Source organism: Prionailurus viverrinus, chromosome C1 (assembly GCF_022837055.1).
Source record: "Prionailurus viverrinus isolate Anna chromosome C1, UM_Priviv_1.0, whole genome shotgun sequence".
Classification (NCBI taxonomy): domain Eukaryota; kingdom Metazoa; phylum Chordata; class Mammalia; order Carnivora; family Felidae; genus Prionailurus; species Prionailurus viverrinus.
In genome coordinates, this window is record NC_062568.1 from 205,571,080 (window position 1) to 205,588,597 (window position 17,518).

At 48.3% G+C, this 17,518-nt stretch overlaps 1 protein-coding gene across 4 annotated transcripts in view; it reads right to left on the reverse strand.

The window, feature by feature from the left end:
• Positions 1-11,742, reverse strand: part of VPS13D (vacuolar protein sorting 13 homolog D) — a 257,320-nt gene extending 245,578 nt beyond the window's left edge. For all 4 annotated transcript variants that reach the window (XM_047868772.1, XM_047868771.1, XM_047868775.1 and 1 more), the window contains exons 1-3: positions 11,647-11,742; positions 8,313-8,485; positions 2,171-2,248 (exon numbers count right to left, since the gene is read on the reverse strand). In XM_047868772.1, the coding sequence (XP_047724728.1) occupies positions 2,171-2,248; positions 8,313-8,409 (175 nt within the window). In that variant the 5' untranslated portion in view covers positions 8,410-8,485; positions 11,647-11,742. The remainder of the gene's footprint in view (positions 1-2,170; positions 2,249-8,312; positions 8,486-11,646) is intronic.
• Between the last annotated feature and the right edge of the window lie 5,776 nt (positions 11,743-17,518).

Sequence of the window (17,518 nt, forward strand, 5' to 3'; positions counted from 1 at the left end):
TAATTTTGGAGGGAGCTTTATTGGGAGCTCTGGGTTTCTTTTTTTTTTTTTTTAAGTAGGCTCCACACTCAACATGGGGCTTGAACTCACAACCCTGAGATCAAGAGTCGCATGCTCTACCAACCGAGCCAGCCAGGCACCCTGCAAGTAAGTTTTGTATACTTAATAGTTAATATTATAACCAAAACCATATACCAGTTTTCACCACAAAGAGTTTAACAATAATTAGAGTGCAGTTGCAATTCTAACCTAAATTAATTGGGAGGAAGAGGCATATTTGATAGACGACAAGCAAAATATAACTTCTGTTACATTTCATTTAATTTTTGCAGAATACAAATAGGGTCGTTTTTGCAAAAATATGAGAAAACCTCATCAATTTCCTCCAAGAGCCTCTCTGAATCCTTTGATACTCAAATAATAACTCTTTTGGAAACATCCACAGTATCATCATTCCAGAGTTTCTTTAAGATTCTAATCGGTCAGGGTCTTTGCCTATGATTCTGGCAGTTCACCCATCACTTGAATTGACTTCAAGAAAGTCTAAATCTTTTGCAAGATTTCTATCTTATTTCACCTAGCAACTGATTTGCATTGTACTTGCATTTTATTTTAATATAAGTATCCAAAAATAAGGGAAAGAATGACATCAACAGGCTATTTTTGAATGATGAGTGGTGTCTGAATAGGGACTAATTTTATACATGGTCATTTAACAAAGAATGTAGTTGTTTTGTTTTGTTTTTTTTAAGATTTTACTTTTAAGGGGCACCTGGGTGGCTCAATCAGTTGAGTGTCCAGCTCTTGGTTTCAGCTCAGGTCATGCTCTCACGATTCATGGGTTCAAGCCCCAAGTCGGGCTCCATGCTGACAGTGCAGAGCCTGCTTGTAATTCTCTCTCTCTCCCTCTCTCTCTGCTCCTCCCCTTCTCTCTCTCAAAATAAATAAACTTAAAAAAAAAAAAGAAATTTAAAAAATATATATATATTTTTTTAACGTTTTTATTTATTTTTGAGACAGAGAGAAACAGAGCATGAACGGGGGAGGGGCAGAGAGAGAGGGAGACACAGAATTGGAAGCAGGCTCCAGGCTCTGAGCCATCAGCCCAGAGCCCGACACGGGGCTTGAACTCACGAACTGCGAGATCGTGACCTGAGCTGAAGTCAGATGCTTAACCGACTGAGCCACCCAGGCGCCCCAAAAAATATATTTTATTTTTAAGTAATTTCTACACCTACCGTGGGGCTCGAACTCATAAACCCAAGATCAAGAGTTGCACGCTCCAATTGAGCCAGCCAGGTGCCCTAACAAAGAATATTTTTATTCCATGACCATTCTTGTTTCCTTACCAAACCTGCAGAACTCCTATAATAACTGCAAAAATCTATGAGTGTGCCAGGCATCATTCTGAGTAATTTTAATGCATTAACTCACGTATTCCTCTCCACAACCCTCTGATGTAGGTACAACAATTATCCTCTCATCTTAAAGACTACGAGGCACACACAGAGTTGTGAGGGAACTTCCACAAGGTCACACAGCCAGAGAATGGTAGATATGGAATATACACCCAAGCACACTGCTCCAAAGCCCACCTTTCATTCAGTAAACTGTCTCTCCATAATATAAAGAATTCTCCAAAAATAAGAACTCCCTGTATCTAGAAGTTCTTTAAGAAACATAAGAATCACCTGGGGATGCTTATTAAAAATGCTGGTTGGGAGCGCCTAAGCGGGTCAGTCGGTTAAGCGTCCGACTTCAGCTCAGGTCACGATCTCACGGCTCGTAAGTTTGAGCCCAGCATCAGGCTCTGAGCTGACAGCTCAGAGCCTGGAGCCCACTTCAGATTCGGTGTCTCCCTCTATCTGCCCCTCCGCTGCTTGCACTCTGTCTCTCACGTTGTCTCAAAAATAAATAAACATTAAAAAAAAGTTCAGTGACACTCCCTTGCCAATTCTGATTCAATGGGCCTGGGGAACACCTGACCTTCCCACCACCACCCAAGGTCATCCTGATAGACAAGGCCACACTTTAGGACTGATCTACAGTCTATACTTCCTATCCTGCCTCTTCCTGCTCAAACAGAGCCAAACTCAAGGGGTCTCAGTTTTCACATCCCAAGCAGCGTAAGACTCAAAACCGCCTCTCTCGGCCTTAGAGGCCCGCATACCAGCTTTGACTTCAAACGGTAATTCCAGCTCTTTCAAGGCATCTTTCTTCAACGGCAAGTTTTCCAACTCAACAGCACCTAAGAAATAAAAACAACATCATGAAATGTTCATCCAGCAAATGCAGTAGGTGCCTACTGTGTGCGTATCATTGCAGGTTAAAGGGAAAGTCTTCCATCTCCACCCAGCTATAAAAAGCCAGAAGCAGCGCCAGACTAGCCCATGGACTTTATGTGCACTACTTTCCTGACCATCCCCCTCTGACAGCCGAAGCTTGCCTGAGGATGAAGGGTTTAGCCTGGGATCTTTTTCGATAATAAGCCAGATAGTAAATATTTCAAGCCTTACGGTATCTGTTGTATATTCTCTCTGTTGTTGTTGTTGTTTACAAGCCTTTAAAAATATAAAAGCGACATTCTCGGTCTGGATTTGGCCAGTGGCTAGGTTGCAGACCCCGAGTTTAGACGAGTTTAGATGCATGTTCAGTAGAGAACCATTAACATCTGAATCACCTGGAAAGAAATGCAGGCTCCTGGGCCCCCTGCCCAGACATCTCTGGGATTAAAACAAGAAATCTGTGATTTTTAACAAGCTCCTGCAAATCCCCCACTCCCCAACAAATGGGTATATTGCACACAACATCTGAGAGCCCCTGAGTTAAAGTTGGTCATCAAAAGGAGCTGCACTCCCTTCTGGAGAGACCAGCTCCACATGTTCTCCTCCATATCTCCACTTGCAGGCTTAATTACCTGTCAGAAAGCAAAGAACAAACCACCGCTGAAGGTCCTTGTCAGACCCAGCTTTTATAGGACTTAAACCTAGAGGTCCAAGATGTCTCTGAAGCGACACAGTCAAGAGGGAGCGGCTGACCTCTCGCTCTCCCAGAGGTGACTCCTCAGTGTGTAGGAGGCACTGAGCTGGCCACTGGGAATGTGAAGAGAGGAGGCAGGGCCCCATCCTGAAGGGCGGAGACAGGCAACATTCGACAAAACTGTTTGCACGACCTCGGGCAATTTCTGAGAAAAGGAGTACAGACGACAACCACCCAGCAACCACTAACTGGTACGAGAACTCAGAAGAAAGGCAAGCAAGCCAAAGACAACTAATACAAGAAACAATTATTTTTTCCTTTAAATGACTGTTCAGAACTTGTGGGTAACTGGATTCTAAAGAAGTATTCAAATCTAGCAACTTGGCAGATGCTGAGCAAATGCAAGCAGCTTATGTTTTAGACTTTTGCAGAAACGTATCTATGTGGGTCCCCACAAAGCTTAAAGACCAACCAAAGAGCTGCGGTGCCTGGGTGGCTTGGTCGGTCAGGTGTCCAACTCTTGATTTCGGCTCAGATCACGATCTCATGGTTCATGGGATGGAGCCCCGGGTCGGGCTCAGCTCGGAGTGCAGAGCCTGCTTAGGATTCTCTCTCTCTCCCCCTCTCTGCCCCCCCCACCTCTCTCTTTCTCACACACACTCAAATAAGTAAATTAAAAATAAAGACTAGCCACAAGGAGAAGTTAATAACCCCAGAGATCCCGGATGCAACCCTATTTCCACATTTGGGGAGTAAACGCTCATGAGGGGGGAGGGGGACATGAAACATGTTCCTCAACAGTTGAAACTGACTTAGAGGGGGAAAGTATATCATTTCTCCTTCTTCTGAAGAGCATCATTTGCGATTTGAATCATCTGCCCTAGTTTCCAATACCCACATCTGTCACAAAGGCAGGTGGCTGCTATCCACCTGCGGGAAGTGCTATCCACCTGCGGGAAGGAGTTGCAGGCAGTCCACACCGAGAAACATTAAAGCACAGAGGGCAAGAGAGGTGGTCGACGAAGGAGAAGAGACAGAGGAAAGAACAAGAAGGGCCGCTCAAGGCGAGTCAATAACAAAGGAATCAGACAAAAGGGTGGCAGTGGAAGCCTTCCAGTCGGAAGGCTCTCTGATTCCCCACCCACTCAAATGTGTGCCCACAACTGGCCCTGCTGGGAAAGGTCCCTCAAGGGACCCAGAGGAGGTGAGCACTTTATAAATGAGAGCGCTGTTCGTTTATTTCCGGGCAGATAACACACAGGCTTATTCCTGGATGTCTCATTCAAAAACTCCTCAGCTTAGTTAGGCTACCAAGAAACAAAGTCCCTAGAACTGGGGTAAATCTAGGGGCCGGCTGCTTTTCAGTCATCACCAATGACTACTGAATTCTCCTCCCTCGGCTCTGCGTCACTTAAAAAGCCAGCCTTGGGGCGCCTGGGTGGCGCAGTCGGTTAAGCGTCCGACTTCAGCCAGGTCACGATCTCGCGGTCCGTGAGTTCGAGCCCCGCGTCAGGCTCTGGGCTGATGGCTCAGAGCCTGGAGCCTGCTTCCGATTCTGTGTCTCCCTCTCTCTCTGCCCCTCCCCCGTTCATGCTCTGTCTCTCTCTGTCCCAAAAATAAATAAATGTTGAAAAAAAAAAAATTTTTTTTAAAAAGCCAGCCTGAGCGGGGCAGCTGGGGGGCCGAGTCGGTTAAGCATCCGACTTCAGATTAGGTCATGATCTCGCCATTCCGGAGTTCGAGCCCCACATCGGGCTCTGTGCTGACAGCTCAGAGCCTGTTTCACTTTGTGTCTCCCTCCCTGTCTCTGCTCCTCCCCTGCTCATGCGCTCTCTCTCTCTCTCTCTCTCTCTCTCTCTCTCTCTCTCAAAAACAAATAAACATTAAAAAAATTAAAAAAAAAAAAAAAAAGCCAGCCTGAGGTTCAGGGCTTATAGGAACAAAAAGGAGAGGGAGCCGAAGTGCTGCGTCACAAATAGAGATGTGCCCACGGCCCGAAGTCCTGCCTCCCCGACATGACACCAGCAGCTGCTATCTTCTGGCCCCAAACCATCCCAAACATGCCCTGCGAGCTTTCCACCTTTGGCCTGTGCTCACAAGCTTCATGCTACCCGCAATGTCGTGACCCGTCCCACGCCGCCTATCGAGACCCTGCACTGCGGCCTCCTAGGGTCCTACGAACTGGATGGACGACCCCCCTCCTCGGCACCCCACTGCACTCTGCCTGTGTCTCTGGTATAACAAGTTACTACCTGCTGCCTTGTGTTGCTGTATCATGTCTGTCTCCCCAGCAAGACAGCAGGTGTCCAAGGGCAAGGACCACAGACGCGGACATGGAACAGGAACAGAAATAGCAGGTACCACTGAGTGAGACCTGACTGGTGCCAAGCACTCGATATGCATCGCCTCATTCAATCCGCACAACAACATGAGGAAATACTATTATTTTCTCCATTTCAACGTGAGGGACGTTAGGCTTAGAGAAACGCAATCTGCTTGAAACTCACAGAGCCGCTGAGCAGCAGGGCTCGAACCCGCCCTAGATCTGCCTGATCTCAGCTGGCAAGAGGCACAGGGGGTGGAGAGGAGGCCCAAGTAACTTGCTCACAGTCACAAGTAGCTTGTGAGTGGGGAGACCAGGCCCAGCCCCTAGGCCTGAGCTCCTAGAATCTTCTCCTGTCCCCGCTCTTTGTATCGCCCCTTAGCACGGAGCCAGACCCAAAGCAGGCACACAACGGTGTTTGCCGAGTGACTAAACAAATAACAGCTTATACAAATTCTCTCTCTCTCCTTCAACTACTTGTACGCTATTTGCAGTTTATTACTTTCAGTATGTTGTGCACAATCCACGCTTCAAGTCCAACCCACGCCAATCATAGGCTGACGATCGTGACAGTGGAGGATGATGGTAACTAACATCGACTGAGGGCCCGCTGTATGCCAAGAACGGTTCTAAGCTACTTGACCTACATTAACGTGTCCAGTCCTCAGAACCTCATGAGACCGTTAATATTCTCTCCGATTCACGGACAGGAAGAATTTGAGAATTCATGAAGAATTGGAGTAAGTTGCCCAAGTTACTGGTAAATGGAGGAAATGGGATTCAAAACCAGTCCGGCTACAAAACCCATACTCTTGGTCACTATGTCCATCTTCCTGGCATCTCCCAAAGCATCTCGCATACCAAATATCTCCAGATGGACTGGAATAACATTCTTATTCCCATACCGTAACCCCTGCCTCCAAACACTGCTTTAACTATAACTGCGATGCCCCAAACTTTCCTAGCCAAGCACTGTGATGTGCTCTGAATCTGTAAGGACGGGGCATCACACTAATACCGGTTAGGAAAGAAAAAGTATTTTTTTATTCGGCACAGAGAATATTTTTAAATAGGAAATAAGCACAGAAAGGCAGTCTGAAGCACCAGAGAGATACACATAGTTGTCATTACAAGACAGATTCTAAAACTGAGCTTAGAAATCTGCTATTAGTATAGACTCCACGGTACATCAGATACCACACATTTGTATTTATTCATTTCTTCAGCCAACATCCTCTTACCACATCACTCTTGAAAGAGCTGGCTCTTTTATTAGCAAGGTTATGGTTTGCAATTCCCTTTCTCGGCCCTGTTTCCTGGCCTGTGCCACCCGGTTAGCTTTGTAGCATGTATGAGAACTTCAGTAAGTGACCAAAGAGGTGAACTCGACACTACTCTCATGCTTTGAACACATCCTCTTCCCTGACAGATTGGTCACTTTCACCTTGCACTCAGCAACTCCCTTCTAAGGACAGGGAGGAAAAAGGTCAGGACAGAAGTTAAAGATTAAGAAAAAACCTACTTCAGTTTCCAGTGAAAGGGAGGGAGGAGGGGGGGCTCCCCACAGCCTGTGGCTGCCAAAATCCTTTCACTGGTTCAGATGGGTCAGGAAAACCTGCAAAGCAATACTTCTGGTGACAGGTGAACCACTGGCACCCTATTCTCAGATGCCACAATATGTACCACTGTCATCTCCACTAACCTATCCCGGTCCACCGGCCAAAACCCACACCCCCAGAAGGTGAGCTTTCCGCCATATTTGAGATCTCCTTCCCACTTTCTATGATGCTACATGATTGCAGACTGACTTTATCTCCTCTCTCAAATGTTCCATTGTGAGTTGAGCACAAAGAACTTAAATTAAAACGAGGAGAAGGGGAGGGGCGCCTGGGTGGCTCAGTCAGTTGAGTATCCGACCTCAGCCCAGGTCATGTTCATGAGTTCGAGCCCCACGTCAGGCTCACTGCTGTCAGCGTAGACCCTGCTTGGGATCCTCCGACCCCTTCTCTCTCTGCCCCTCCCCCATTCATGCTCTCTCTCTCAAAAATAAATTTTAGAAATATTTAAGGAAAAAAAAAGAAGGGGAAAAAAAGAGGTTTTCCAGTGCTCACACCAGATCCCTGGACTGCGTTAAATCATGTACAGGCATTTACTGAGGATAGGCCTGTAAAGGCTAAAATGTCTCAAACTTTATAGAACTTTATTACTAGGCAAGACAGGACCTCAGAAATTCTGTCAAAGACTCCACAGTAACATATTTTAAAACTTTGACTAGGTGTCTATTACACACAGCAGGATAAGAGCTTTAAATGTCATTCCGTTTGATCCTTACAACAATCCTGGAGAGGTATATCACCCATTTGTTCTAAGGAAACCAAGGCTCAGAATTTCAATGACTTGTTCACATAGGTAATAAGTAACACAACAGGATTTGAAGCCAAGCCAATGCCATTGTCACTACATGGCCACCTCCATGAAGCTTCATAAAGTTAAAAAGTTAACTGGGATTGGGGCACTTGGGTGGCTCAGTTGGTTGAATGTCCGACTTTGGCTCAGGTCGTGACCTCATAGCTCTTGGGTTTGAGCCCAGCGTTGGGCTGTGTGCTGACAGCTCAGAGCCTGGAGCCTGCCTTGGATTCTGTGTCTCCCTCTCTCTCCGCTCCTCCCCAACTCACGCTCTTTCTCTCTCTCTCTCTCTCTCTCAAAAATGAATAAACATTTTAAAAATATTTTTTTAAGTTAACTGAGATAAAGCAGAGTCACCAGCAGTATAGTCTTTTTTTTATATATATATTTAATAGTTCCCTAAAATCTATAGCAATACAGCTACATTAAGTTACCCTGTAATAATAATCAGTGTCATATAAAAGAACATATTTCCTTTAACACATATTTAGTACAAAGCCATCTGGGCATTATGTTTTATTATTCTCAGTACAACAAAAAGAATATTAAAAAAACAGAAATGCCATCTGCAAAGGCACACTTCACCAAAAAGAGATGCACTTACCTTTCAGAAGTGCAACAGAGAGCTGATCAGTGTTCAGGTTATTGACGTATTTCCCCAGATAGGTATTGAGAACCCAGGCTACAAGACCTTCCAACATGACTATATCCTCGAGACAAGGTGTTTAAAAATCATGGATCATTCTTTATTTCTCTCTCTCATTGTCATAGAAGAATCTATGAAGGAAACAAAAAAGGAAATCAACAGAAAAAAAACCAGATGATTTTCTGAGCTGATTTTCTACTCTGCCTTCCCTGAGGGTGGACGAATGCAAAGCCCAGATCCAAGAAAAAAAGGGGTGACGAGCACTGCAAGATGCCCTGTTGGCAGAGGATCAAACCAAGGAACAGTCACAAATTTACCAAAAAACACCTAGAACTCCAAGTTGTCTATCTTTTCCATGCAACTGATCATTAAGCTGCTTGCCTTTAGGAATTCACCTTGGAAGTAGACTGTCCTGGTCAGCGATTCTCGTCCAAATGCAATTAGGCAACGTCTAGAGACATTTTTTATTATCGTGACGGGGCGCTGCAGTTGGGATCTTGTGAGTAGAGACCAGGGAAGCAGCTAAACATCCTACAACGCACAAGACAGCTCCCCCACAGCAAAGAATTATCCAGCCTGATGTCAACAGTGCCGAGGCTGAAGAACCTTGTCCTAGATGAAGGCAAAAAATGCCCTGAGAGATTTCAATGAACTTCACATTTGGCAGCGATCCTCTGTAAGCCTTCCCTAATTCCATGTTGCAAATGTGTTCATCAGGATCATTCATAAAACAACATAAATGACAGGGAGAAGGCAGTGGTTTCTCGCTATTCTTAAATGTCCTGGAACTGCACTACAGGTACCCAGACAGAACCCTGGGTTGCTGATACAATGAACTATCTTAGCAACACAAACACAAGAAATCCTCTGGTTCCAGCTACTGTATTTAGTATAGTCCTGAGCTACTACTGCCCATGATAATAAACGTGTTTATTAGTATTACAAAAAAATATATAGGTTACTTTTAGTACGACTAAAAGTTAACATGATGGAACTTGAGACATAAAAGGTTTAACTTTTTTTAATATTTACTCATTTTTGAGAGAGAGAGAAAGAGAGACAGACAGACAGAGAGAAAGAGCAGGGGAGGGGCAGAGAGAAAGGGAGACACAGAATCCAAAGCAGGCTCCGGGCTCTGAGCTGTCAGCATAGAGCCCAATGAGGGGCTCAAACTCACGAATCGTGAGATCATGACTTGAGCCAAAGTGTGAAACTTAACTGACTAAGCCACCCAGGCGCCCCAAGATATAAACGTTTAAATGGGCTCCGAAATCACCCAGCTAGTAGATCCCAATTAGAACTGCGAGTTCCAAATCTTGCTCTGAGCCAAGCACATCAGATACCAGCCCACCATGCTGGACACTCCAGGTTTGCTACGACATGTGTCCTACTTGGAACCAGCCCTTTCAGGATCCTTTCCAGGCACTCTGCCCCACCCCCCGGTGATTCATCTTAGTGCCAAAGATACACCCAAATGAAAGGCCACCACCCGACAAAATCCCAACACACAAGGCCCCGTAAGAGTTAACTCAACCTCCAGGAAAGACTGAATTTATTTGTCAACAGTATCTTGCTCTTCCAGCAAGATTAATTTCTATTTGCCATCAACGACAGTGACAATAAATCAGAAGCTAAAGAGCATCTGATGAAATGCTAGTTTCTTTCCAGAGATTTTTTTTTTAGGCCATATTTTGTGTAAAACTAAGAATTTGCTAGAGATCACTGGATACCTGTATTTAAAGAAGAGGTTACAAGAACAAATTCTTTAAAATAAGAAATGTTTACCAGTCTGGTAAAAAAAAAAAAAAATTTATTTATTATATCTTTCAACAAGTGAATCTGTGAAAACAAAATGTGAACCTGACTAATCTAGCCTTACTATGCAGACTCCAACAGGCCAAAATCAGAGTACTCTTTATTTCTGAAGTTACTGCCATTGACCCCTAAAATGCTAACAAACTCTCTGAAGTGCCAAATACAAATGCTCTCCCGGCAGAGGGAATCAGGCCCTACTCTACCCCCGCCGCCCCCCACCCCTCCGCAAGGTGGGAAAATGCAAAACACAGATTACCAAAAAGATGGGGCGAGAAGCATCGTAAACGCCCTGGTCAGTAAATTAAGACTCAAGCCAGAAAGCATCTATCAGCTCTGCTAAGCATCTAGACCAGGCTGGAAGCCACTTCAAGGATTTCCTTAAGGAATCCAGTGTCGGGAAGGGCCGCCAGACTGGCTAGAATCCCAAAGTGTTTACACGCTCGGGTCGGGTCCACCAGGGCTTCCAGGCAGCCGCCCGGCACTAACTCCCACCTGACCTCCCCTAATCGGTGAGGCAGGTGCCACCGGGGATCAGGGCTCAGCCCACAGGCGGACAGACAGCCGGGAGTGACCTTGAGCCAGGCCCCTCCCTCGAGGGGCGGCCAAAGCCGGGAGTAGGACTGGCAAAGGGACCAGGACGCTCCTCACCAGCCGGCCGGGCCTGAGTGCCACGGGCGCCGGGGTGCTATGAGAAAGAAGACAAGAGGGGGCAGCTGGCAGGCCCCGGGGCCCCCAGGAAGGGGGCTGCCCGTGAAGGCGAGGGGCCCATAGCCCTTCTTCCACCCCGTGGGCTCCAGGGGACAGAGACCCCCACCTCCCAGATAAAGCGCGGAGGCGACGGCGCCCAGAGCCTGGGGTCCCGCCCCTGGGAGGAGGGATTCAGCCGGGGTGTGACCCCGGGGAGCGGGGGGAAAAGACTGGCTAGAGGCCTGACGTCCCCATCCCAGAGCGCGACCCCAGAAGGCTGGTGGGTGGCCAAAACACTCTGGAGAACTGACCCGCGCCCCGTTCCCGGGCGTGAGGTACGGAGGCCCGCGCACGGAGGTCCCGCATGGGGACCGCCGCTCAGGCGGAGAGACGCGGGCTGACACCGCTCCCAATCCCAGGGCACCAGGCTACCGGGACCCCGGGAAGGGTGCCGGGTCCGGCGGGGGCTCGGACTCCCAGGACGAGGACGCCGGGGTCCCGGGAAGCTCGGGCAGCCCCAAGCCCGTCTGACCCTGGGGCGCCCGCGGTGGCTGGGACGCAGGTGTCCCCGAGAAGGCGGCGGGCTCGGGGCCGTCGGGAGCGCGGACGCCCCAGGGCCCCCGGAGGAGCTCAGGCGGCGGGAGGGCCGGACGCCGGGCTCCCCGGGCTCCCAGCGGCGCGCTCCCCGCGGGCGGGCCCCGGCCCCAGGTCCGAAGCTGAGCCGGGGCGGCCGACAGCGGGCCCACGCCCGCCTGCAGTCCCGCGCCCTGCCCGCCGCCCCGGCCAGTACCTGTCGGTGTCCCGGGCCGCCCGCCCAGCCCGGCGCTGCGCGGCTCTTCCTCTCCCGGCTCCTCAATGGCGCTGGCCGGCGGCGCTCCGGCCCGCCCCGACCCGACCAATCGAGCGGGCGACGCGCCGGCGCCTGGCCAGCCGAGCGCCGAGTCATCGAGGAGGCGCCCCCTGGCGCCGGGGCGGCCGCTGGCGGATGGGCTGCTGGAGCTGGAGAAGGGCCCAAAGAGCCCCGTCTTACAAGGGGGAAACTGAGTCCCAGGGGAGGACACGGCCACCAATTCGTCCGGCTGCGACAGTGTGGGAACGCAGGATTCTTCCTCCTACAACGCCCTGCCTTCCATCTGGCCCATCCACAGCGGGTGCTCCAAGCAGCAGCCACAGGGGTCTGCTAAAACATAATTCAGACTAAGCCACTTCCTTGCTTAAAACGGCTCCCCCCCTTATACTTGAATTAAAATCGAACTCCTGGGGCTCCTGGATGGCTCAGTTGGTTAAGCATCCGGCTTCTGCTCAGGTCGTGATCTTCCGGTTCATGGGTTCCCCACTTCGGGCTCCAGTCTGACAGCTGGGAGGCTGGGATTCTGTGTCTCCCTCTTTCTCTGCCCCTCTGGGCTGGCGCGCTCTCTTCGTCTCAAAAATAAATAAACATTTAAAAAAAGTTTGTTTGTTTGTTTGTTTGTTTGTTTTTTAAATAAAATCCATCCCCTTACAGAGCCAACACCAAGCTCCTACTGGATTTGGTCCATTCCTATTTCTGCCACTCTTTCCCTGGCTCACTCAGACCCCGGCAGCGTTCAGTTCCTGCCTCGGGACCTTTGCATTTGCGATTCTCTCTACTTAGGATGCTTCTCCCTTAGATCCATGCTGTCCAGTAGAAATATTATGCAAGCCACACATACAAGCCACGTCACAATTTTTCTAATTTACTAGTTGGTACATTTTTTAAAAAGGAAAAAGTGAAAATAATAACGTATTTCATTTGATTCAATATGTCCAAAATATGATCATCTCAGCCTGTAGCCAACAGAAAAGTGAATTAATGAGACACTTTATGGATTTTGTATAGTAAGTCTTTGAAATCTGGTGTGTGTTTCACACTTCCGGCACATCTCAATACAAACCAGCCACAGTTCAAATGCTCGATAACTTTATGTGGCAGATGATTACAGAACAACTTTGGATAGTCCTAGAGCCAGTTCCTTCTTGCTTCAAACATTACACCTCAGAGAGGATTTTTCCCAGCTGCCCTATCTAAAGTTCCCTTCAACCATTACCCTGTTGTACTTTCTTCATAGAACTTAATGCTATTTGCAATTACCTTATTTGTCTATCATTTGGTTGTTACCTTTCTTCACCCTAAAAGTTCCCCCCAAAACAGTGATTTTTATCTTTTTCACAGATGCCTCTTCAGCACCTAGACTTTGCCTTGCACAGAAAAGACTCATTTAAAGATGCTGTAAACGGGGGCGCCTGGATGGCTCAGTTAGTTAAGCATCAACTGCTTGGGACATGATCTCGTGGTTTACGAGTTTGAGCCCCGCATGGAGGTCTGTACTGACAGTGCTGAGCCTGTCTGGGATTCTCTCTCTCTCTCTCTCTCTCTCTCTCTCTGCCCCTCCCCTGCACACACGTGCATACTCTATCTCTCTCTCTCAAAATAAATAAATAAACTTTAAAAAAATAAGTAAAAGTGCTACAAGTGAATGAAGGACTAAGTCAACAACTCAGACTTCATCTTGCACATCGTCTTGCATTAGCACCAGAAAGACAGGAAGAAGACCTCAGGCTCATAAAAAGTCAAAAGATGCAGGAAGCAGGACAGCAATGAGTGTATTTACCATAATAATTATCAACCCTCATAATGCTAAGCTAATTAAGGTGACCGTGGGCTGAAATTCCTCTGATGTGGGACCAACAGATCAGAGTCTCATCTCTGGGTCACCTCAGCAGCTGAGGTTTGGGTGTAAAACCTCAGACTCCACAGATGAAAGGCGGAAGGGAAGCAGCCCATTAGAGCTGAAGGATCTCAGAGTCCAGACCTTCCAGCACAGAACCACTTGGCTGTCCCGGGGAGTCTATTGAAAAATGCAGAGGGGCACCTGGGTGACTCAGTCGGTTGAGCCTCTGACTCTTGATTTCAGCTAGGGTCATGATCTCAGGGTCATGGGATCAAGCCCCCCATCAGGCTCCACACTGAGCACGCAGCCTGCTTAAGATTCTCTCTCTCCCTCTCCCTCTGCCCCTCTCCCCTGCTCTCTCAAAAATAAAAATAATAATAATAAAATAAAATAAATAAAATAAAATAAATACATTTTTAATCCAGATCCCAGACCCCCATTTGTTCAACTAGTATTACAGACAGTCTTTGTGCCCTCAATTTGTAATCAGTCTGAAAGTGCGTTTATCAAACAGCAATCTTCCTACTAAATATTTACTCACAAGAGAAATGAAATCACATGTACAAGCAAAGACATACAAGAATGTTCACAGTGGCTTTATTCATAACAGTCAAAAACTATTTTTTTAAATTTTTTTTTAACAATTATTTATTTTTGAGACAGAGAGAGACAGAGCATGAACGGGGGAGGGGCAGAGAGAGAGGGAGACACAGAATCGGAAGCAGGCTCCAGGCTCTGAGCTGTCAGCCCAGAGCCCGACGCGGGGCTCGAACTCACGGACCGTGAGATCGTGACCTGAGCTGAAGTCGGACCCTCAACCGACTGAGCCACCCAGGCCCCCCAAAACTATTTTGACTATTAGGGAAATGATCAAAATGCCCATCAAAAGGAGAATGGATAAACAGGTTGTCCTGTACCCATATGACAGATTACTACCCAGCAATAAAAAGGAACAAACTGTTAATACAGACAGTATCTTGGAGGAAACTCGGAAGCATTAGCTTCATGTAAAAAGTCAGACTACAAAAGACCACATACTATGATTTCATTTGTATGATATTCCAAAAAGGACCAAACTACAATGGCACAAGCAGATCAGTGGGTGCCAGGGGCCAGGACTGGAGGAGGGAGATGACCTAAGAAGAGACCCAAGGTCGGGGGCACCTGGCTGGCTCAGTCTGTAGAGGATGTGACTCTTGATCTCAGGGTCATGAGTTCGAGCCACATGTTAGGTATAGAGATTACTTTAAAATTTTTTTTAATTTAAAAAAAGAAAAAAAGAAGGGGTACAAGGGAACTTTTTGGGGTGATGGAACTTCTGTATCTTGACTGTCGTGGTGGTCACAAGGCTGTATACAGTTGTCACAATTCACTGAAGTGCACACCTAGAATTGCTAAATTGTGTTTTCTGTCAATCATTCCTCCATAAAGGTGATACTTTAAAAATCTCCGCCCTCATGGGGGCAGGGGTGGGGGAGGGGCCTGGGTAGCTCAGTCGGTTGAGCTTCCGACTTGGACTGAGGTCAAGATCTCCCACTCATGGGCTCCAGCCCCGCATCGGGCTCTGTGCTGACAGCTCATATTCTATAAACATGCTTTGCACGGAGTCTTCAAATTTCGGTGCTCTGTGTTGAGATGCAGTTCACACATCTCAGTTTGGACCAGCCACACTCAGGTGCCCGATACCCGCACACACCTAGTGGCTACCGAATGTGACCGTGCAGGCACAGATTGTCTTGTGAAGATACAGACAGCCCTGTGGGAAGTACAAGGACAGACCGCAGCTCAGGGCAGCCCCCTCATCTTACAGGTGGAGATTCTGAGCTCCAGAGAGGGACAGCGGCTGCTTTAGGTTCACACTGCCGGTCCTCGGTGACGTTGGGACACAATCCAGAGACTCCTCACTGTTAGCTTTGCCCCAAGCAGCCTCTCAGCTCAATTTCCCAGCTTTCTGGATGCTGCCCTGCTCACTGGTTTTTGACTATGGAGCTCCAGGGAGGACAGGGGAGTCCCAGGAGAGAGAGAGAGAGAGAGAGAGAACTTGCCCTTTAAACCCAGGCCTTTCTGGTGAAATTCTAAGGAGACGGTTATCAGGAGCCTCCCACAGGGAACAGGCTGTCCTCCCAACCTGACTCTAGATAAAAATCAAACCTCCAGCCCCGCCCTTAGGTGCCCGCCTCTGCACAGCAGGGATAATGGGTACTCTGCCTATCTCCTGGGGCAGTTATGGAGATAAAGTAACTGAAGCTCAGTTGCCCAAGTTGCAGACCAGACAGTTTAAGGAACTCCTCACACTCCAGGGGCGCCTGGGTGGCTCAGTCCATCCAGCGTCTGACTTGGGCTCAGGTCGTGATCTCCTGACTTGAGCCCTGAGTCAAGCTCACTGCTGTCAACTCAGAGCCAGCTTTGGGTCCTCTGTGCCCCTCTCTCTGCCCCTCCCCCACTTGCACTCTCTCTCAGAAATAAAGAAAACGTTAAAAAAAGAAAGAAAGGAAAAAAAAGGAACTTCTCACACTCCCTGAACTCCTCCAACACGCTAAAACATAAAACCCTACATCCTTTCTGTGGCTTCTGAAGCCACCCTCACGACCTCATGTCCTGCCCTACCGGGAGTCCCAAGGCTGTGCTGCCCTCCCTTTAGGGAGGCCTCTGCTCAAACACCAGCTCCTCAGAGAAGCCTTCCTCAACCCACCCCACAGGCTAGCTTCTCAGCACTTACTGTCACCTGGCGTGGCCTACATGTATTTCTTCACATAGCCCTTCCTAGCGTGTGAGCTCTGGACAAGGACCCTGGCTGCCCTGGACTTGTGATCCCCAGCACCTACACACACACACACACACACACACACACACACAAAATAGTAAGTAGCATGTATTGAGCACTTACAATGTGCCTGGCATAGTTCTAAGCATTTTACAGATAGTAACTCAAATAATTCCAAACTCGGAGGGAAGCACTATATTAATCCTATTTTACAGATAAGGGTGAGGCACAGAGAAGTGAATTAATCTCCCTCCGGTCACACAGGAAGTGGTCACACCTGGGCACCTGGGTTTGGACTTCTGGGCTGGTGCGTCAGAGTGCCCGATAGCAACGACGACTACATGAAGATTAGACGGAGGAGGACCGCGGTCACCCCCTACCCGCCCCCCGCCCCCCACGCCAGCCCTGCCTTAGCAAAACCACTCACTCCATCACGGTTAAAAGAGAAAAAGAGGGGGCACCTGAATGGCGCAGTGAGTGTCTGACTTTGACTCAGGTTGTGATCTCACGGGTCCTGGGTTCGAGCCCCACCATCGGGCTCTCTGCTGTGAGTCTGTCCGCACAGAGCTGGCTTCGGATCCTCTGTCCCCCTCTCTCTGCCCCTCCCCCATTAGCTCTTTCTCAAAAAAAAAAAAAAAAAAGAAAGAAAGAAAAAAAAGAAAAGAAAGAAGAGGCAGGAGGGGCTGCCCTCAGTTACTCCAAATTTATACCCTCTGCTATTGTGATTTATAATAAGAAATATATATTTGGTCTTCGTCCTCTGTTTCTGGCCTCACAGCCCCTCAAACGCTTAAAATTTCCTAAGTGATAAGAGCCATGGGAGCATCTTTTGTTCTACTATTTGGCCTTGTGTCCTCAGTTCTGGAAATAGCTCCAGAGCCCTACAGGTCAAAGGAGTGTCTTGCTACTCATGACAAGCCCCTTTCAACCACAACTGACTCCGGGAAAGCTGCCCGAGGATGGGGGCTGGTTGCCAGGGAGGCCGACCCTGAGATTAAGGGGTTGGAACCGCTTACCTCTACCCCGGGGGGGGGGGGGGGGGGGTTGGGGAGAGGGGCTGGAGGTTCAATCAGTCACCAGTGGCCAACGACTTCATCAATCATGCCCATGTAACAAGGCCTCCATAAAGACCTAAAGGGCGGGGTTCAGACAGCCTCCATGTTGGTGAACACATGAAGGGGTGGGGGCGGGGGGGGCACACACCCAGG